The sequence below is a fragment of the Antedon mediterranea genome, chromosome 1, assembly GCF_964355755.1.
Source record: "Antedon mediterranea chromosome 1, ecAntMedi1.1, whole genome shotgun sequence".
NCBI lineage: Eukaryota > Metazoa > Echinodermata > Crinoidea > Comatulida > Antedonidae > Antedon > Antedon mediterranea.
Window position 1 is genome coordinate 18,736,026 of NC_092670.1, and position 22,469 is coordinate 18,758,494.

The 22,469-nt window shown below is 32.7% G+C and overlaps 2 protein-coding genes and 2 non-coding genes across 7 annotated transcripts in view; 3 read left to right on the forward strand and 1 right to left on the reverse strand.

The window, feature by feature from the left end:
- Window positions 1-14,674, forward strand: part of LOC140060218 (uncharacterized) — an 80,842-nt gene extending 66,168 nt beyond the window's left edge. For 2 of the 3 annotated variants that reach the window (XM_072106340.1, XM_072106348.1), the window contains exons 12-20: window positions 517-1,272; window positions 1,388-1,546; window positions 1,695-3,902; window positions 7,530-7,677; window positions 8,101-8,206; window positions 9,123-9,384; window positions 10,017-10,368; window positions 10,665-10,726; window positions 11,071-14,674. In XM_072106340.1, the coding sequence (XP_071962441.1) occupies window positions 517-1,272; window positions 1,388-1,546; window positions 1,695-3,902; window positions 7,530-7,677; window positions 8,101-8,206; window positions 9,123-9,384; window positions 10,017-10,368; window positions 10,665-10,726; window positions 11,071-11,085 (4,068 nt within the window). In that variant the 3' untranslated portion in view covers window positions 11,086-14,674. The remainder of the gene's footprint in view (window positions 1-516; window positions 1,273-1,387; window positions 1,547-1,694; window positions 3,903-7,529; window positions 7,678-8,100; window positions 8,207-9,122; window positions 9,385-10,016; window positions 10,369-10,664; window positions 10,727-11,070) is intronic. The other variant, XM_072106356.1, reaches the window with a different exon arrangement.
- Window positions 14,675-14,852: 178 nt separating this feature from the next.
- Window positions 14,853-21,213, forward strand: LOC140047505 (palmitoyltransferase ZDHHC4-like). Of its 2 annotated transcripts, none has more exons than XM_072092550.1 (7): window positions 14,853-14,928; window positions 16,698-16,801; window positions 17,187-17,317; window positions 18,072-18,157; window positions 18,907-19,211; window positions 19,513-19,757; window positions 20,439-21,213. In XM_072092550.1, the coding sequence occupies exons 3-7, from the start codon at window positions 17,195-17,197 to the stop codon at window positions 20,784-20,786; spliced, it is 1,107 nt and encodes a 368-aa protein (XP_071948651.1). In that variant the 5' UTR covers window positions 14,853-14,928; window positions 16,698-16,801; window positions 17,187-17,194; the 3' UTR covers window positions 20,787-21,213. The 2 variants fall into 2 exon arrangements, with proteins under 2 accessions (XP_071948651.1, XP_071948659.1); XM_072092558.1 differs by having other exon boundaries at window positions 14,854-14,928; window positions 16,683-16,801.
- Trnat-ugu (transfer RNA threonine (anticodon UGU)) lies at window positions 20,001-20,072 on the reverse strand. The gene has a single exon. It is a non-coding gene; the product is annotated as a tRNA-Thr (tRNA).
- Window positions 20,193-20,264, forward strand: Trnat-ugu (transfer RNA threonine (anticodon UGU)). The gene has a single exon. It is a non-coding gene; the product is annotated as a tRNA-Thr (tRNA).
- Window positions 21,214-22,469: the final 1,256 nt, after the last annotated feature.

Here is a 22,469-nt window from a genome sequence, read left to right on the forward strand (position 1 = left end):
ATAACAATACCAACATTATATCTTTCTATCTCAGCAACACAAAGTCTTATGTAATTTTTAAATAATTAATTTATTGGAGAGAGTAAAAATAATTCTGGATAAAGAAGAAGAAAAAATTATAAACTGTGTCTTGTCTCAGATATAGAAGAATAGTTGGTAATGTATATTGAAGATCATGTCAATTATTCTACTGTACTAACTACATTTGTTTTTACTGCAAAAACCTTTGATTTTAGTTTCATAAGTTTATGAGGCAGTCATTGCAATAAATAGTGTTAATTTTTATAAATTGCTAAATAATTGCATAAACAGGTTAAAGATTGAATGGAATGTAGTTACTGAAGTAATTGCAGTAAAATAATATTGACATGATCCCTAAAAATAAAAAAACATGCTTGGTGATATTATACTGTATATTAAATAAAGGAAAGAATGAATGATTGGAACTCTCCTGTGAACATTTTTTATTTAACCATTGACAATAATATTTATTTGTTATCTATTCATTCATTTCAGACTCCAAACTACTCAATAATATTAGCAGCTATGACTAGTGGAATAAAAAATAACTGGGTGCAAGCTATTAACAAGGCGATTGCAACTGCCAGAAGTGAGGCCGACAAATCACCATCTAGTCCATGTGATGTGGATGGCATATCTGGAAACAGCAAAGGTGACATCAGTCATGATGTAAACGTGGAAAAAACAATTGCAGCAACATCAGAAGTACAGGATATGAGTCAGCCTCCATCTAGAAACCCTATAACGAGTTCTTCACTTAAGCTAGAAGACGATACAGACACACTTGATGATGTTAGTCAAATAGAATCGGATCTGGAAAAGGATAAACTTATTCTAGATTCTGATAAATCTGAAACTAGAACTACTGTGTTAGAAGACACAACTACTGAAGAAGTATCATTTCCAGATTTGTCAAAGAAATCTCGTGAACGAAAGAACAAACGACGTGCACGGTCAAAAACAGATGATCGTATGGAAAAAGACATTGAGGAGAGCATGAAAGCTTCAAAAGAGGGTGGTATTCTGAGGTCGAAAAGTAGCAGTAGTATTGTCATGGGACAGAGAACATCAAAAGAATCCTCCATTAAGAAAGTGAAAATTAAAACCAACGAATATTCTTCTCCAGAATCAACACATCAAGAAGATCTTGCATCTCTTGATACCCAACAAGATGATATGGAGATGTTGAAAAAATCTGAAAGCAGCATGACATCACCAGATACCAGTGTAGTGGAACTTCTTGAAACACAGGTAAATATGTTTAGAAATGTGGAAGGATTGACTGAAAAGTTTTGTTTGTCGATTCTTAAAAAAACCCATTACTTTTTTTTAGTACCTATATTGATTATACAATATTCTATTTTAGGTTGATTCGTTACAAGAACAGTTAACATCCACAAGAACTGATCTTGAAAATTCAAACAAGCAGAAAATGGAACTGAATACAAAAATGGACCGTTTGATACGAGAACACCAAGATGAAATGTCAGAAGTCATGAAAGGTCAATCAGTGTATGAGACACAGGTAAACCATATTTTCTTTTAACGCTAACCAAGAATAAACAATTGACAAATGCTTAAAATAAATAATTTTGTTTGTTAATTTGTAATAAATAACTCCACTCCACCTTTGAGAAGTACATTAAACTGGTTTTTTTTTATCTTTCGTTTAGTTGGAAAAGCTTAGACAAAAGAAAAACTTCCTGGAAGATGAAAAACAGCGAATGATTGATGAGTTAAACCAGAGAGATGTTGAGAAAGTAAACCTTGAACAATCAAAACAAGCAGTTGAAGAGATAGAGGCATTAAATAATCGTTGTGTCCAACTTGAATCAGAGCTTTCAAAATCTAAAGATGAACTGAGCAAAAATCGAACCACAATGAAGTTAGAACGCGAAAAAGTTACTGGTATGATTGAAAAACTGAATGATAGAATTGATGGTTTGGAAGAAGAAATCGGTGATAAAAAAGTTCTATTACAAGAAGCAGAATCTCAGGCAACCATCAAAGCTAAACAAGTGCGCGAGTTAGAGACACTTTTACGACAGAGTAAATCGGGTCAGTTGATTAATGATCTAATGGCTGAGCTAACGGACACTCGCGGAAGACTTGAAGAAAGTGAGACTGTTGTTATTCAAAATGAAGAACGTTTTGAGAAACGATATCTGCGATTAAAAGACAAACTGCGAGCTGAAAATAATGTCTTGAAAAATCAGTTGCAACTTGCAGAAGAAGAATTAAAACTGGCAGCTGATGCTAATATGATACCTCTTGTTACTCACAATGAAGTTGTTGGGAATTTGAAAAATGAACTTGAATTGAATGAATCTGCTAATGTAAGCTTGCAGCAAAAATGTGCAGAACTACAGAATGAACTTGCACAGATTGTTTTGAAAACTCAGGGAGATCTAGGTTCAGTACAGAGTAACGATTCAGCAGTCAGACTAGAGCAGGAATTAGAAGATACTAAAGGAGAGTTAAAATTGTTAAAGGAAGCTCTTGAAAATGAAAAAACAAGTGGTGCTAATTTGTCTTCGGAACTAGAGGAAGAAAGATATAGCAAAGCAGTTCTTTTAAAGCAGTTAGAAGATGTAAGCGACAAACTAAAGCAAAATGAACAAGAACTATTAAAACAGGCTGACACAAACAAAGATGGAAATAAACAAATAGAAGCAATGGTAGAAAGGAAAGAAACTGCAATATTAAATAGTGAACCATCTGTAGAAGGTGTTGATTTACCAAATCTAAGAGTGCAGTTGAAAGAAAGAGAAAATGAAGTAAAGAAATTAATGGAACAGATTCTGGAAAAGGAAAAAGAAAACAAAACATTTATAGATCAATTGAACTTAAAAGAGAATGAATTTCAAGAAGCAAAGACAGTGTATGAAACATCTTTGGCAGATTTTATTGTTGTAAAGGATAGTAAGGCTGCTTTGGAAAAAGAGATTGCCTTACTACAAAAAGAACTTGAAAGCCTAAAAACAATAAGTGAAGAACAGTCTGTCAAATTTGTAGAAGATTTACAACAAAAAGATAATGAAACAAAGTCTGATGTTGAACAGATGAAACAAAAGTTAAAAGAAATGAATGAAGCGGAATATTTGAATAACAAAAGGTTTGCAGAGCTTGAACAGCAGATTCTGCAAAAGACACACGATATAGAGCTTTTGGAAGAACAAGGAAAATCAAAATCAGAAAAATTTGAAAAAGATTCTAAGAAGTTGCGGACAGAACTGAAAGAAGCACAGCACAGTTTTGATGAACTTGAATTTAAACATATTCAAACTAAAGAGGATTTCAAGAAAATGGAAAAGAGTCAGGAAGAGCAAATTCAACTAATGGGTTCTCGAATCAAAGATTTAACAACCAAATTAGCAGCAGCTGAACGTAAGGTGAGGGATGCTAGTCGTAAGATAGCATTAGAGCAAAAGTCTAAATTTTCTAAAGGTAGATCAAGTAGCCGTGAATTTGAAATGAAACTTAAAGAGCTGGAGACAGAATTGGAAGATGTTGAATTGGAGATGGAAGCCCAAGAAAATGACACAACCTCCCTGGAGGGTAAGATAAAAGTTGTGTCTGATACACTAAAGAAGAATGGTCAAGGAGAAACAATGGTGCATACATCATCAGGTGGAGAGGCATCCGAGGAGCTGGAAAGTTCTGTACAGGACTTTAATGGCAGTGTAAGCAGCACAGGTAACAAACTTGATGAGTCAGAAGAGAAACTAAGGGTGGTTACAAGAAAACTTGTAGATCTTACAGCAAAAGAATTAGATAATCGTAAGTCTTATCAAGTCAAGTGCACCTCAGAGCGAATGCTGAAGCAAGAGGTTATCGACTTGAAAAACAGACTTGAATCTGTATCTGAAGATCTTAATCAGGTACGGACAAAAAGCATAACTGTTGTATCTGACGTTGAATGTCTTTTGAAAGATATTCATCTTCATGTTTCAGTTACTTACTCCAAATTACTTCAACTTGATACTAACCAACTGGTTGCATGTAATGCAGATCCAGCCATTTTGAATTCTTTTTTTGGCAGCACTAACAACAAAGTAGATTTCATTTCCATTGTCACAACCATGCTAACAAGTGTCCTCAGTGCACTAGACAGCTCACGTAACACTGTTAATAAATTTCAAAAACAGCTAAATGAAAAGCTTCCCATACCTATGTCATACCCTGTAATTCCCAATGGCCAGGCATTAGATTACACATCTGATAGTTCTTTTCAAAGTTGCTTAAGCTCAACCAAGTCTCAAGACTTGCTAGAAAATCAAATGGCTAAAATGAATTCCATGGATATGCCAATGCATCAGAGGTCTCTCGAGGCGTTTGCACATGAAATGTCTTCTGAAGTTATTGCCGAAAGTGGTAGGGAATTTGCTGAACAAGAAGCTAACTGGCAAGAATATGTCCAGATGCAGTTATGTCTGAAGGAAGTTGATAACGTTAATGAACATCTCTTAAGGTTAAAGGCTTGGTTAGAACAGGAGTTAGTGGGCAGCCATTACACTGATAAACCATCCTGTAGCATATCTAGTGACATCAATGATTTGTTGTCTAGTAGGTCAAGCATAGAAGCCGAAGCAGCGCTTGTCAGGTCCCCACCACAATCTAAGATTAATTGTGTTAAACATAGACAAACTAAAAGATTAAGTCATAGACAAAAAGGTGTGAAATTTTATCAGAGAAAAGATTCTTCTAACACAGTGGGTAAATCAGATAATATGTCAAGCCCTAAGATACAGTCTTTTGCTAATACTGTAGCCCATTCTGCCTTAAAAGAGGGAGAGATGACTTATTATAGGACATGTACCAATCATAAAAAAGTTCAGATTGATTGCAAAAATGCTGATATCCGAAAGAAAGTATGTAGTGCTCATCAAAAATTCACCAGCTTAAGCACAGATCTCCAAGAAATGGTTGCTAGTTACAAGACATCTAGATTAAAATTGCTTGGAAAGTTGATGGCAGAAGAAGTTTACCTCCGACAGAATGGATACACAAATGGAAAGAACCTTGGGGAGGATGATTTGAGTCTTGATAGTAATAGAATTGTTGATAGACAATTTGAGGTATTAAACACTGGAAGCGTTAGCAACTCTTTACAGGATGTCTCTCCAGTAGTGAATTCAATACTAGAATGTATTTGTCTTCAAGATGCTAGACATCAAGCCATGAACCATCTCTACCAAGGAATGGTTTTAGCTGAAGTTCAGCAAGTCTTGCAAAAAATAAAATCTAAATATCAGAAACAAATTGAGACAGAAAATGGGAGCTGTCAGAAGTTGTTAAAAAAGCAATTGAATTCAGCTCAGAAACGATACCATCAGATTGAGGAAAACGTTAACAAGGAGATGGAACTGGCATCTGATGAACTAAAACAACAGTTTTATTTAGCTCTAGCAGAGATTGATTGCAGTTATAGAAATGTTGGCTATGTTGGTCTTTCGGATGAAACCTATATTGGAATTCAACACATCTTAGAAGTGTTAGTTTACCAGGCAGTAATTAAAGGTGTAACCTTTTACCTAAATAGTAATATTACCACGATGGTTCCACCATTAATTGAAAAGGAGGAACAGAAATGTGAAGAAAATGGGATTGATGAGAACTGGTTAGAAAATAGTGAAGCGGCAGTCCAAGTTTCCAGCATACAAGAGTTTGCAGAACAGTTGGCTGATCGTGCTATTATTCAAGCAGAGTCAATCTATATTGCCAGGCAAGTTGAAGCTGATCATGAAAAGATGCAGATCGAACGTCTAGCAGGAGTTATGGAGAGAATAGCTGCGGAGCATGCTCAGAACATTACAAGTGTTCGTCAGCGATATGAAAAGATGTCAAAAGCACAAAGAGATGAGCATACTAAAGAGATGTCAGACCTTCAATCTAACTACACCAAGGCCAGAAATGAAGTATCTGCTCTTTCTAAGGAACTGGAAAGTCTGAACAAACAACAAGAGGCAGAGTGTGACACTGCAGACAAACAACATGGTCTTCAAATTGAGCTGGAAATTCTTAAGCAAGAGTTAATTGCCAAACAGCAGATGTTGCAGACTAAGGTCCAAGAGCAGTGCCGCCAGCAGGAACTTGTTGAATATTGGAAGACCTGCTTTCACGAACAGATGGTGAGACTTGAAAAGTGCATCTTAAGGGAAAAACATCGGTTGAAGTTAAAGCAATGGCAGCAAGAATCTGAGAAACTTGCAAGAACCTTCAGAGAAAAAGGAGGCACAGATGGTATGACTTTGAACTGGGAGACCTCCACTAATGAGGTAAGGGTCTGTCGCCGTTCCTGCACACAAGATATGCTGCATGGTTTTATCATCTGCTGTATTTTATGTTTTATTGCCTGGCATGTCATATGATTTTACGCTTCCACTGTTGTGAGATTTTAAGTTGATTTATTCTTTATTTTGGATTCATGTAAAATATGATTTTGCACATCTTTTCATTGAAATTCTAACTCTGATTGCTTAACATCGTGATGCGTTTATTACTATCTCGTTTATTATAAAGATCATACTATAGTACTGTTTATTATTATTTTTAATTCAATCACTAAACAGTTCAGAAGTGAAGTGAAGTCGTTATTTATTGTTGTGGTAAAATCTTCCACTTGTTCTCCATCTTCCTTTTTTTTTATGTATACAGACATTGTCACTATTATTTATTTGCTATATCAAAGTACAGTATATACTTTTTATATTTTCAGTTAAGTTTCTGTAACTGTAAATCTGTCAGTAAATGTAATTAATGTTTTTTTTTGGTATTGGGTATGTGAATTGAAGTTAAGTTGCCAGTGCATGAAATACAGCATGGCTGTATCAATAGCATGATAATATATTAACTCAATGAAGAAGAATAATATTATTAATAGTACAATACTAGTTTGTTCGCCTGTATAAATCAAGTTTTATTAAATTTATTCTTTGAATAATTAGTAGAGAGCAGTTTTATACAGGGTAATGCTAATAACGAACTAGGTGGTTCTAATAGGCTGGGTAGAAAACCTTTAATAACACTAACGTTGTAAAAGAAATTTGAGCTAGGTAACCCTGTAACTACAGTTATTTTTGTACTTTTAAAATATTATATTTATACTAAAGTGCAAATATTTGTGTTTGTTTAAATGGTTTATGTTGTTTAACAGAGCATGAACTGTATTATATACATATATACATTATTTTGTATGCATTGTATTGTATTAAGTTGTTCTTATGTATTTGTTAATTTTTCCAACTGAGGTAAGTATAAAATTTAATTACTCAATTTCATTTATTATGATTGATTAATATGTGATTGAAAGCATGTTGTTAATATAATAATAATTATGAGATTAATATTTTGCAAAACAGATCCTGAACTAAATTATGTTAAAAAGATTATTATTTTGAAGGAAAATATGGTTAATTTTGTGTGTTGACAAATGTGCATATATAGTAAATGTTTTTACGTATACTTTTATAATTATATGTTTTTTGTAAATTTATTCAAATTATTAGGCACCTTTAGAAGGAGAACTAGTAGCACAACAGAAATTCCACAGAGATCTGTTGGAGGAACAGACGACTCAGTATCAAAAAGAACTTGAAGAACTAAAAAATAAACGAGAAAAAGAACTGGAAGAAGAGGCTCAAGCAACAGCTAAAGGTTTAATTTCAAATGTATTCATGTTACAGTCCACTCCCCCAATACTAGACATCTTTGGGCTGGCCTAATATGTTTTCTGGAAAGACTGGTATTCGGGATGTGTTTCTAATGGTAAAAATTAATTTGGGACCTTTTTTGACCTAAAAAAAGGGAGGAGTTTCCGGTTTGTTTTTTTTTACCTGTAACTCTATTCACCAGTAGCTAGCTTTTACAAGAATGATGAACGTAACATCAACCAAGTGCAGTCCCAATTAATAGGTGTAATGGTGTACTACTGGGCTTATACATTCTGTATAAATTACTGTTTTCTTCTGTCTGCTGCCCCCCAAAAAAGTGGCTGATGTTGAGTTGTTACTGAGATCTTTGTATAAGTATCTTATTATCACTTCATTTTATAATCATTATTTTTGTTTTGTTTTTCAGCAATATCGGCTTTGAAACGAGTGCACAATGAAGAGCTTCAGCGAGAGAGAATGAGTGTCAGCGAGATGATGTCTGATGATGTGGAAGGAGTAATGAAACGACATAGGTCAGTAATTTAAACCATTAAACTAATTCCTACAAGGTTGATTACTTGGAAATTTGAAGGCACTTCTATTGGGAAAGAGATTTATTATAATAAACAAAATTTTTAAAAACATCATGCACTGTCCTTTTCTGTGTGAAATTAATAAATTATAAAAGTTGCTAAACTGTCTTTAGTGAAAATTGAACTTACAGTATATGATTAATATAAGTTAATATTACTTGACATTATTTGAAACCTTTTAAACTAACATTTAACTTCTTGGTAAATTAGATATTATCGCTCATCGTGTACAATAGTACTTCAGTCAGGTTAGTCAAGTGACAACATGTTTTTATCGAGTATTATTGGTTATCTAGCTTATTAAACATCTTGGTATAGAAAAATCGATACTACTTTTGAACAAAATATTTGGCTTAGAATTATCGTATAACAATGTCTAAGTATTTTGTTTAAAAATCAGTTTTTCTGCTACGGTGCACACTTCTGTATGTATATCTCTCACCATGTGTTGTAAGTTGTAGTTTCAATATTATAAGGTTTTTGTTTTATCATGTGATGTAAATATTGGATCATTGTTTATTTTAAATCATATACTATAAAAAAATTGAGATTACATTGTTTTTATAGAAAGTATTTAATGTTTATATTTCCATGTGCACATTTTTTTTTACATTATGTTTTATTTATTCTGTTGTACAATGGTGTTTTCATTTGATTGATTATAAAATTGCTTTACAATACATCATATTTTAAAAACATTTGAAAACATATTACAGAAGAAGCTACAGAAATAGACAAATAGTTGCATGATTATTGTGATTGATAGCTACATAATGTGAAAATCAAAAATGATATCGAATTCCTCAAAAAAATATGTTTATGAAAAAAAATTGAAGATTTTTTTTTGTTATTTCAGGGAAGTAGTTAACCGGATGGAGAAGGAATGGCGAATCCTTTCTGAGAAATATTCATCACAGTGTCGTGAAAATGTGAATCTGCAAAGAACAGTGAAGACCTTAAAACAAACGATGGAAGAACTACAAAGAAAGAAAGAAGAGATTGTCCAACAGAACGTAGAGGTTACGACACAATTAGAAAAAGATGTTGAAGATTTACAACTTGAAATGCAGAAAGGAGATAAGGTGTTTGAAGAGAGTGATTTGATTCGAAAATTACAGGTAAAATAAAATCAAGTTTGTCAAGAAGTTTGACAAACTTCAAACTGCAGAAAACAAGTAGTTGTATACACTAACAAACTTTAGGTTGCAAACTCCAAGTTTGGCAAGATAAGTTCCAAAGTTTGCTATTATAGAACAGTTACAAACTCGAGCAAATTCTGAGTTTGCAAAAACAAAAATGTTGTAAAGAAGTTTGCTAGTGTAAACCAATTGACAAACTTCAAAAAAGAAGTAGTCTACACTAACCAACTTTAGTTTACAAACTTGAGTAAACTCCAAATTTGGCAAGATAAGTTCCAAAGTTTGCTAGTGTAGACAAATTGACAAACTTCAGAAAACAAGCAGAAGTATACACTAACCAACTTTAGTTAGAAACTTGAGCAAACTCCAAATTTGGCAAGATAAGTTTGCTAATGTAAACCAGTTGACAAATTTCTGCAAACTTTTGAAAACAAGTTTGCAGAACTCTCTACACCTGTAAACTTTAATTAATTAATTTTGTAAAGTTTGCTAGTGCAACTTTAGTTTTTAACCCTAAACAAACTCCAATTTTGGCAAGTTAAGTTTACCAATGTTTGCCAATGTAGACCAGTTAATCTGATTCTCAATTTACCTGTTGTTGTATTAAACAGATTCAACTGAGAATAAAAGAAATTGAGTTGAAATGCAGTTTAGATGATATGCAAAAATCCAAGGTATTCATTGATGCAACAAAGAAAGAAAACAGCGATTTACAAGAACAAATAAAGCATTTGCAAAATGAAAAACAGCTGTCAAGCCAACGTGTTGATCTGTTGGAGTTTCAAGTAAATTCACTGCAGACTGAAAGAGGAAAGGTATGCACAAGTGGTGAAGGGCCTGCAATACCACCTGAAGGCTCTGTAGATTGTGAAGAGGTGTTTGAATCTCCAGTTAGCAGTCCTGGCCAGTTTGACGCTAAATATAACCCATGGTTTCCTCCTGAGAATACAGAAAATCCAAGACGTAAGATTTGTTTTTAGTGGTTTTTTTTTTCAGTACCTCACTTTGGGATCATGTCACATTTATTATATTTCATTTACTTTAGTAACTAAATTTCTTCACTGCAATAATGTATGGTCTTAGTTTGTTTCAATGTAAATGATGAGGTAGTCACTGTAATTTTTTAAAACCCATGGTACTGGTTAATAACCTTGCTATTTTGTTGCAGCCATGGTGTACCATTCTTGCTTACCAATTGTGTCATAATATGTATGAGAACCGTATAAACAAGTAATCTAATATATTTGTTTTTGTTGTAGATCCACTAGATTCCTCCAGTAGTAGTACACACTCAGATGGCTCAGCATTTAGTTCTTCCAAGGTAATATAAAAACAAATAAAAATCTTCAAAAATCAATTGAGCTGAACTTGAGATAATATCAATAAGGCATGTTTTATTAACTATTTATTATGTTTATTGATTTTTTTTTCTGGTTTATAAATGAAACAACATTCAGCTGGTATGCTGAAGTTGCTAAATTAAAGTCAGGCATATTTATATAAATAAAACATTCAAAAAATAATTAACATACAGTTTAACCAAAATAAAAAGCTTTTATTTCAATTTCTCATAAACGTTTTACAAAATCCCATAGCAAAGTATGCAGGTTTTTCTGCTGATTTTTGTGAGATTAGTTAATAAAAAAACTCATTGTTTCCTTCCAGATTGAACATGTTTGATGACGTTCTTCATCCGTAAAGAACATTTTTGTAACAAGTGTCGTCAGTATTGTTTGTAAACTATTGAAGGCTTCCATAAACTGAAGAACAGACATGGATACAGTAAAACTTTGTTCTTAGGAAACAATCAACTCATTTTTTCAGAAACATTAATTTACATTTTTTAATTAATTTTTGTAATTTATTTGGTATTTATAATCACTGTGCTATTTAAATATAAGGTAATTCATTTTGGACCAAATTTAGTTTATTTGGTTGTAAGACGTCAGCTGTAAGTGTAGCGTGGTCGAATCGCCATGGTAACAGTATCACTACTTTGTAATATATAGTATTAAATGTTGATACCTTGAACTTGTTGCCATGGTTATTACTAATATCAGCGCTTTTAGTATATTATATATGTATTTACATTTTTTTTTATGAGAGGGTACAATTGGTTGTTATTTCAATTGTATTTCAGAACTCTTCAATCATCAGTCATCTCCTTTACTACCTTTTTTTCTCTCCAGCCCACAAAGCTCCATCCCCACCCTTCCAATCTTTCTCCCCTCTCTTTTGTGATAGATAAATAGATGCAAATTTAAAATTCATACCTACTTCCAAGCAAAAACTACTATGCAATCATTGTTCTTAATAGAATATTGAAATCATATATTTTTAATAGAATGATCTATTTTTATGGCAATTATTACAAGAGCATGTGTCAGATTTTCACTGCTTAAACCATTCATTAAAATATATTAACACTAATTACTTCAGACAAGGGTTTTAAATTACTCAATCAACACGTTTTGTTGTAATAAATGTTTCAATTCATAAAAATGGACAAATATTGTACAACGCAGTAATAACGATTGAATAGAATATAAAAAATAATAGGAAGTAATTTTTCGTGATTTGGTTTGAGATACGACGTTGTCAATAATCAAGTTGAGAATTGTATTGATAGTGGATGAGCCTGTCTTAACGAATGCATACTGTACTGCGCATTTCTAACTGTATGCTGCCCTCAGTTTTGTATAACTGATGAGTCTACTACACTTATCATAGATTTTTTGAACACATAATTCTGACTCGTATTAATTTAAATTTTAAGGCATATTGGCAGGAGATGGCTCAAGGAAATTCCTTTATCAAACATCAATTTGATTTAAGCAACTCACTAGCTAACCAGCATATTTGTGTTATTATTTTATATACACTTTAATTTAACAACTCATTAGTTGGTTGTTGTTTTGGTACATTTTGAAAAACCTCTATTTTAAACTTATTGTTTGTTTTTTCTAGGTAAATTGTCTGAAATCGAAACAGCTCAGTAGTTATAAATGTTCGTACTGTACCTCCAAATTGTTTACACCCTATAGTATTCTTAGCTTAGCAATGATAACACGGTTTACTTTCTACGGAAATGCTAAGGAAAAATTCAGGTTATGAAATGTGTGCTTTTGGTATAGGAAAGAACTAACTAGCCAGAATTGTTTTTTCTTTAGTGGACTGTTATACCTCACATATTGTACTGAATTATACTTAATAAAGTATGTTGTATTTCTGTGTTAGATTATGTTTTATTAGTAAATAATCATTTTAGAAGGATTATTATTTGAAAAGTATCGCAATGGAATTTCATTAATTTGATAAAAAGAGTGCTGCATATTTACAGGTTGTTTTAAGTTAATTTTAAAAAGGCTGTGTCAAAATGTTTGTTACTGGAGTAAATTTGAACACCTTTGCTCATCCATTGCTAATCAATATTGTATGCTGTTTACTTATTACTGCAGTAACAGCATATAGAACTGCAGTAACCCAATTACGTCATTAAATTAGATTTTAGTTAATGCGTTTAAATTATATTAGCTGACAATCAAAACTCAGTGCATGTAAAATAATGGGTTTATGTAAAAAGTGTGTACAAACAAATACAGTAAAACTTAAAAGGAAGAATTCTATACATGCCAATTTGAGATCTCTTACTGTAATTAATAAATATGAAATTCTTCCTAATATTGGCTGTTTAATGTACATTAGAAACCCTATCAGGGGACACGTTTGAGCCCAACAAAATGTCCTCAGAATAGGAGGAGTGTACAGTTGGCATAATGTTGAAATATATAAAGTATTTCTCTTGTTGTGAGGTGGTTTCCCGATTAATTGCGTGAGGTGGTTTCCCGATTAATCGTATTATCAAAACGGTACTGGGTTCGTTTCACAGGAAAATGTCCCCTTAATAGGGTTGTCCCAAAGGGTTCTACTATGAATTTGATTTACACTGTACAGCAGATTATTTACTTTTGTTTTTGTTGCATGTTGTGACTTAAGTATTGTATCAACCTTGAGCTATGTAAAATAAGCCCATGTATTCAACTTCTTAAAATATTTATTTTACGACTCATTGTGAATTATGTTTATCAAAATCATAATTAGCTTTTTTATTTATTGACAATCTGATATATAGTGTTTCATTTATAATGTATAATATCTAGAAGTAAAAATGATACAATTTTGTAGATTTTGTTTCTTAAAAATGAACCTTGTAATTCTTAATGTAAATATTTACTAAACACCTTTCGACACTCAAAATAGTATTATATAGTCTAGAAGAAAACAAATAATAATCTATTGTATGTGATGTGTTGTTGGAAATGCTTTGTATTTTGGTTCTTTGTATTTATGATATTATATTCTAAAACGATGGAAGTGTAGAATTAGATTTCATACAAATGTTAATGTATACTTCCTTGTTTATAACGGTGCTGTATTTATAAACCACCCCAATGGATTAGAGAATAATGAACAAAACTAGTAGTACAATAGTTAGTAGTTTGCTTAATTTATATTCAAGAATAAACTGACATGTTGATAGAAACTATATTCAAAATCACCATTGACAAAAGAAGCCACAAAAACAGATAAATTAGTAGATAGCATAACATATAATATTAATAGGCTGTCGCCTGGATGGCTGCCAAATAGCTATCTAATTTATCTGTACTTTGTGGTTTCTTTTGCAGTGCTACAATGCACATGCATGTCACAATTAGTAAAATGAAATAACCCCCCTACATTTCCCCTAACTAAAAAACCCTTCACCTGATAAAAATGCTTTTAATCTAAAGCAGTTCCGGTTGATCATAAATAAAATTCTTTTCAGACTTTCCCTGCTCTTTCTTAAGCATGCATGTGGACCCTTCTTTATACTTTATCCTTTGATTATAGATTACCTATAAATTGTAATAAATTGTACAGAAAAAAAGAAAACGTTTTGTGTTTGTATTCAAGCTTGTAATATTTGTTGCTTGAAATCCACCAAGAACTAATTTGTGTATAAAATATTGTTTTCTTTCTTAGAATCTTAAATTCTCTGTAATATGAGTTGTATAATATGTTGCTTATCAAAAACAAAGACCAAACGTTTTGAATTAAGCAGAGTTAGAGAGTTGTTTTTCTTTGTTCAAACTTTATATATTAATTAATCATTCAATAGTTTATATATTTTCATTTTAGTTTATTTCACGTCCTACCCACGTAACCCAGCCCATGTATCACTACAGTATATATTTCTATAAATAAAAATAATCTATTTGAAGAGAAATTATAATATCTATTTATTTTGTCTTGTGGTGGTAGTAACAATAATTTGTAATATGAAACAGCGCATTACACCTACTTTAACTTTCATCCAATCAAAATTCGAATTCGTACGTTGCGTTTGTCTAAGTAGACTTTCGTACAGACGTACTGTGGTAGAAAAATTTATCATTCTCGACTTACCAATATTGTCCAATGGATGGATAGACGGATGGATGCTCATAAGGAAAACGATTGTTTTTGTTTTGACACTGACAGGTTTGCTTTTTTATATTTTTAATACTCTATATATTGTACATTTGTTTGTTTTATAGTATTGTGTGGCCGAATTGTGTTTCGAACTTGTAATAGGCGTAGGCTAGACTAGCTACTACTACTACTACTACTAGCCTAGGCCTACTACTAAGGCCCTAGTACTACACTAGGCTAGCTATAGAGGGCCTACTAACTAACTAGGCTAGGCTTAAAAAATGCCAGTCTGGCCAATTAGCCTGGGAAGCTAACCTATACAAACAACTAGGCCTAGATAGAGGGGTACTAGCTAGTATTATGCCATGGGTGTTCTCTTGAATTTGAATGAAATCTCTTGAATGAAAAAATATATTACTAAATTATACTGTCACTTAAAAAAAGAGAACCATTACATTATTATTTATTTACAGTTAGTTTACAACAATGTACACATGTGTATGTCGTATGCAGCTAGCTATTTACAGTCTGGGTTCGCTATAAAAAAAATTCAGACAGACCAGACAAATCCGTATGGTTTTAACTGTTAAATTAAAAAGTAGTGTGTGATGACCAAGCATGATTCATGAGCTTATAGTACCACGTTCACTTGTTATTCCTGCCAACATGCTAATGACTAAAGTTGTCTTTATCCCAAGAGAATGCTGTGTGAAGTTCATATCAAATTACACTAATTAATGGACCTTGATCTGATCATGATCTGGTGATATATCATTTTGCTCAGTCTTCTATCATCATCCTGTGTTTGTAAGGGACCATGTCTAAAATCAAAGGCGTTTTCCTCTTCTCCATAAAACCTGCTCCTCAGCCAAGTTTATGTCCAGTACTGTAATAGTACAATTATTATTACTGTTTACTAGGATTTGATGGTAAAAATGTTATAATATTTTAGCCAACCACTTGTTGTGGGAAACCCTATCATTTTTTAACTTCATCTATGGGCACATTGTAAAAATATACATATTCACTGTTTGTATCCATCCATCTTTGTTTGTATCATCATCAAATTTTCCAAATTGCTGCAGATTAAAACAATAACAGATTTAACACACAGCAATTATTTACCTCCGCCAAGGAGGTATATGTAGTCGATCGCGTGTGTTTGTTTGTTAGCGGGATTACTCAAAGAGTAATAGATATGTGGTCAAGGACCACTCCATTAAGTTTTGGAGGCAATCCGGACCATGGTCCAAATTTTGGACCACTTTTTAGTATAATTTTTAGACCTGGTAAGATTTTCAAAAGCTGGCAAAAAATAAACTGAAATTGCATTTTCTTAAGAACTGCTTGTCCAAAAAACTTCATTTTTGTATAAGAGGCAAGCGGTATAATTTGTGAAATGTAATTTTGAAACATAATTTGATTTAATTTACAGGTTTTTTTGATACGAGTAGTTTTAAAAAACCTATTTCTTTTCAAATTCACCCATTTGTTTTGGGGGTTGCTGTTCTATTGTTAGTCAACTGAAACTATTTTTAGTTGAAAGGCTAGTTACATAACCATTACACCAAATTCGCACACACATGCTTAGTGAAATTAGCCTAAATCACACACAGCATTAAGAGACACACAAATATATATATTTTCCTGGAGAAATGTTATGTAGGAGAATTTTACAGTAGGCGAGGTATGCAATCTCGGAGTAGCTTTCTAGTTTTATTTATAGATTTGAACACTATCCCTAACTAGACAGATATTATCTTGGTTCACTCGTGCATTAGTTGACAAATTTCACTTATTAGATTTTTAATTATGTTGTCAAGTTGTTTTATCTGTAGGTGCATTTGGACTGTTCCATTTTTGTGTGAAATGCCAGGCATATGGTGAATTCTTGGAATCATTCCACATATTGCTGTGATCGATGCAAGAGGAACAAAACAAGGTAAATAACAGCACTTTATATTGTTCAATTATTATCTTAATAAATTAGATTTTATTATTTTCTTTTTAATAAACCAATCATGTTTTGTTATGTTATCATCTTTCATTCTTCTTTATTTTAATCATGTATGCAAGGGCAGATTTAGGATTTTGAAATAGGTGGGGCCGAGGACCTAAAAAAATAACCTAAAAATAATAGATCCGCCTGATACTGTTACAAAATATATACATACTCCAATCATTCGTAAAATACCTAATTATGATGATTGTAGAGTGTGTAAATTCTCTGTTTGAATAACTTCTACGACCATGCCAAATCCAGTCAAAAGCATTGTAACAGCACTCAAAGGAGCTCTCTTAATCTGTACTTATTTTATACTTTTCAGTACGCACAATGGACTTTCTAACAGTGGTTGTGATTTACGTAATCGTCTTTTCTTTATGTTCATACATACTTACGTCAGCTGACAGTAAAACACCGGGAATTATTGGTAATACACGTCGTCAGTTGATTTGGGTAAGAAGTTTGCATGTCTATGCGTTTGTGTATGGAAATAAAAGGCCAACACTATATTACTAATGACAGTCACTTAAGTGATTTATACTTAATACAGTATAAGTCAATAAATATTTAAGAATGTATTTAAAATTTTAATGGTTTTTCTCTAAGGCTCTGTTTACACTATCAAATTTAATGTGACAAAAAAATGTGATGTGGTCATGGACATGATGATGTCATATCATTACTATATTTGGGTACATTTTTTTTTTTTGTCAAACTAGTTTGATAGTATAGACAGAACTTTAGCCTATGTATGAATTTAAAATATGGCCTCAGTACTCTACCTACACTCTACACACTGGAGTTGGATAGCCGAGTGGTTAGGACACATGACTGTCATACAGATAGAACCCGGGTTCAATTCCTGAAAAATCCCAGTCCACTCAGCTGTAAATGAGTACCAAGTTGAAAATACTAGGGAGAAAAAAGGCGGCGTGGAAAGGAACTGGCCACCCTACCACATAATGCCGAGGCTTAGTACAATGAGCTCCTAACAGCTCATTCCCCTATGTTCAGAATGAACACGGGACTCACCTTTACCTTTATTCTACACTCTTGCAGCAATCCCACACTTAAATTGTTTATCCAAAAAATAGGATGGAGTATTATAGAATTTATTATTCTTTACTCCATGAAAAATAAATAGAGATTTACATAAAGTTTAATAGCCTACTTATACAATTATATAATGTGATTTTACTTTTTTTAGTTATTTGAGGGATTGTACTATTACTTGTTGCCAGCCAAACTTCGAACTACATTACAAAATGTTATTCATCATATTTTTGATGAAAGGTGAGGTACTATATATGCTGCACATTTACTCGCAACCCGTTTTTAATGAAAGGTCAAGTATCAAGGCTTTAAAAAAATGACTAAATTAAAAGGGTCTTTGGTCGTAGTCTATTTAGTGGATTGGAAGGCAATTGTTAACCTACTTTTATAATTGTCTGCTTACTGCCTATATTTGTGGATGCATTACAAGGATTATTACTCACACAACTCCAGTTCCTAAGCCTCAAATGAGACTTAAAGCTCTATCTACACTATCATACTTTATTATGTGACATAACTTATTTTGACTTCCATCTGCAGATGTGTGATGTTTTTATGTTTATTGTAATTTTTAAGAAGTGTAATTTGTAATTTTTTATATATTTTTTTTAATGTGCAGAAAAACCAATAAAACAAACAAACAAACAAACAAAAAATGTGATGTACCCATATACAGTACAGTATGGACATGATGAAGTCATATCACTACCATATTTGGGCACATCACACTTGTTGTCAACCTAGTTTGATAATGTAGACAGTGCTTTTAGTTTATAAGCACCATAGTTTATCCATCATGTATTGATGAGTAACTTTATTTTGGATGAAAAATTGATTATCACATGATTTGAACCCAGAAGTCTGAGATTCAAACGTAATAATTCTCTCCACACCACACCTGGGTTTGCACAAATAATTACTACTTACACAGAATATACCACAAATTGATTTTAAACATTTTAAAATGATTAATTTTATATTATTTTCAGAAATTGTTACTTACAAGTAACTTACTGCTTGATTGTAGGAGTCTGCTTTTGGATTCTCACAGTGCAAATAATTCCAAATGCTACAGCTTACTGCAATTCTACCTTGTCCACGTATGCTCCATTTGTAGAGTTGCTAACGAATCTGTACTTTTTCATTTCAACTTCGCTAAAAGATTCTGGTACTCTATCATCCAAAAACATTGATACGTTTATGAACCGTTACCCATATGATGGTCAACTGTATGTTAAAGGAGTCAATTGTAGAACGTGCTTATTTCAGAAGCCAGCAAGGTCAAAACATTGTAGTGAGTTTAAATTGTTACCATTATAAGAGTATAATTATGATCGGTGGTGTCCAAGGGTCACCCAAAGTACCGCACCCAGCCTAAAGATTTTTGTAAGATCTTCCACCCACCCTAATCTTAACAAAATATCCACTCGCCATAACTTTTTGTAACTGAGAGTGCTGTTTTTCTTTTCATCTACTTTTTCTCTCTACTCCAAGATGGAACTATCCCTACTCCCTTTTATCCTACAGGGTACTTAACACTTGTAACCCACAGGTATATACTTTGAATAAATAACTTGTCTGTTTTACATTGTTAGGCATATGCAATCACTGTGTAGTGAGATTTGACCATCACTGCTCCTGGGTAAACAACTGCATTGGTGCTTTTAACATCAAGCATTTCATTGGCTACCTGTTTACAATAGCATTAATGTGTGTGCACGTGGCTGTGCTCGGAGTATATGCATTGCTAAATATTGTTTATTCCACTGGACTTCATATGGCGCAGTATGTGGATAGTGACGGCAAACTCAGACCAATGAATTTTAGAGTATTAATTCAGGTTGGTGAGACATACAATGATGAATACCTTAACCCACATCCATACAAAAATCAATTCATGTATATGAATATTTATATGTAAATCAATGAATGTGTTGCGTAGCACTGTGTAAATTATATATAAATCATACTGTTAAATTATTGAACCATTGAAACAGTGCTCATATTCGGAACATGATCTCATAATCGCGTCGAGCATAGCTCATTGGCGAAAGTTCCGTATTTTTTTAATTCTATGAAAAAATGTCTCTGGCGGGATTCGAACCTGCAACCTCTCGCTTACAGGGCGAGTATCATACCACTAGACCACAGAGCCATATATGGTATTATCATGGAGATTTTCACCCACCAGATACATTCTCTCATACAACAAACGCCCTCACAATCACTGGAGGCCTAACAAGTCAGAATAAATTCCAACTTTAATACCATATATGGCTCTGTGGTCTAGTGGTATGATACTCGCCCTGTAAGCGAGAGGTTGCAGGTTCGAATCCCGCCAGAGACATTTTTTCATAGAATTAAAAAAATACGGAACTTTCGCCAATGAGCTATGCTCGACGCGATTATGAGATCATGTTCCGAATATGAGCACTGTTTCAATGGTTCAATAATTTGACAGTATGAATTATGAATATTTATATATATATATCACTATGTTTTGTGATTACATTGTTTTCAGCATTTATTTATGGAGTACCCACTTGTGGTTTTCCTCACGACTGCGTTAGGACTTCTTTCATTTCTAATTGGTGGATTTACAACCTACCATCTGTACCTTGCTCTCACCAACCAGACAACAAACGAGAGATACAAGAAAGCGGCTTTAAAATCTGCAAAAAACATTGCTACGGATGAACACATACACAGAACAAACAACAAGAGAAAGACAAGACATTCCAAAAACAAGATAAAATGTGCAGTACCACAGTACATGCTAACCATAGAGGGAGCCAGTCAGTTTTATGATCATGGACTCTCCAGCAATTTGAAAGAAATCTTATTTCCATGTAAAGAAAAGAGTCTGTGATTTATATTTTTAAAAAATCATAAATTTTTTTAAATAACTGGTTACTATATTATAATTAACATGCGCATAGTCGAATAATGTATTCTGCGCATGTCAATTATGATATAGTAACCAAAAAATAAAAGTGTTGAAAATTGGCCATTGAAAAAAAAAATCCCTGTACTTACCGTCAGGGAAATCTTTGAAACATTTTCGACACTTTTATTTTTTTTTATGTGTACATATTTCTAAGTACAGATTTGTGAATATACATAAGTTGGATTCAGAAGGGCCTATGTACACTCCACTCTTTATTTTATAATACAGCATATTTATATATTTTATATTTATTTACAATATTTAAGCAAATGTTTTCATAACATAACATAATGATGTTAAACTTAAAGATGTATTGTCCCCAAAAAACATGATGAATAATAAAATCTGCCTTTGGTTAAATAGGCTTAATAAAGTTAATCATTTCCATAGAAAAAAAAATGATTTTCACTTATAATACAGTAAGGAAAAATAATGGTTAAATTCAACAAAAAAACATTGTTTTCACAAGGACTTTTTTCCAAATTTTGGAATTTTCTATTTTATTTCATAACTTGTTACTATATCATAATTTGACATGTACAGACACACCTAATGTGTTCTGTGCATAATACTTGAAAAGCTGATATTACTGTAAAAAGGTCGAAATTTTGCCATTTTATGAAAAAATCCCTGTACTAAATTATTATTACTTTTTACCATAACTGGTTACTATATCATAATTAACATGCGCAGAGCCGAATAATGTGTCCTGCGCATGTTAATTGTGCTATAGTAACCAATTATATCGAAAATAAAAATGGCCAATTTTCGACCCTTTTAGTTTTTGCCATAACTGGGTACTATAGCACAATTAACATGCGCAAGCATGCCAATTGTGCTATAGTAACCAGTTATATCGAAAATAAAAATAGCCAATTTTCGACCCTTTTATTTCTTGCCATAACTGGATACTATATCATAATTAACATGCGCAGAATCAAACCATTTGTTTTGCGCATGCCAATGTTTATTATACTATAGTAACCATTTATGTCAAAACTGGTTACTATTGCATAATAAACATGCGCATGCAGAGGCGAATGATGGGTTCTGCGCATGTCAAATTGTGCTAGTATGGTAACCAGTTTTGACATAAATGGTTACTATAGCATAATAAACATGTGCAGAGGCGAATAATGGGTTCTGCGCATGTCAATTGTGCTATGGTAACCAGTTTTGACATAAATGGTTACTATAGCATAATAAACATGCGCAGAGGCGAATAATGGGTTCTGCGCATATCAATTGTGCTATAGTAACCAGTTTTATCGAAAAATAAAAGAGTCGAAAATTGGCCATTTTTTTGAAGAAAAAAAAAATTGCGAAAATGGCCGATTTTCGACCCTTTTATTTTTTGACATAAATGGTTAATATCGCATAATAAACATGCGCAGAGGCGAATAATGGGTTCTCCGCATGTCAATTGTGCTATGGTAACCAGTTTTGACATAAATGGTTACTATCACATAATAAATATGCGCAGAGGCGAATAATGGGCTCTGCGCATGTCAATTGTGCTATGGTAACCAGTTTTGACATAAATGGTTACTATAGTATAATAAACATGCGCAGACGAATAATGGGTTCTGCGCATATCAATTGTGC

What these genes read in the sequence shown, in the direction of transcription:
- LOC140047505 (XM_072092550.1), top strand. Translation starts at nt 17,195, where the DNA reads ATGGACTTTCTAACAGTGGTTGTGATTTACGTAATCGTCTTTTCTTTA. An exon ending in CATCATATTTTTGATGAAAG is followed by an intron (nt 18,158 to 18,906) that starts GTGAGGTACTAT and finishes TATTATTTTCAG; the next exon opens with AAATTGTTACTTACAAGTAA. An exon ending in AGCAAGGTCAAAACATTGTA is followed by an intron (nt 19,212 to 19,512) that starts GTGAGTTTAAAT and finishes TTACATTGTTAG; the next exon opens with GCATATGCAATCACTGTGTA.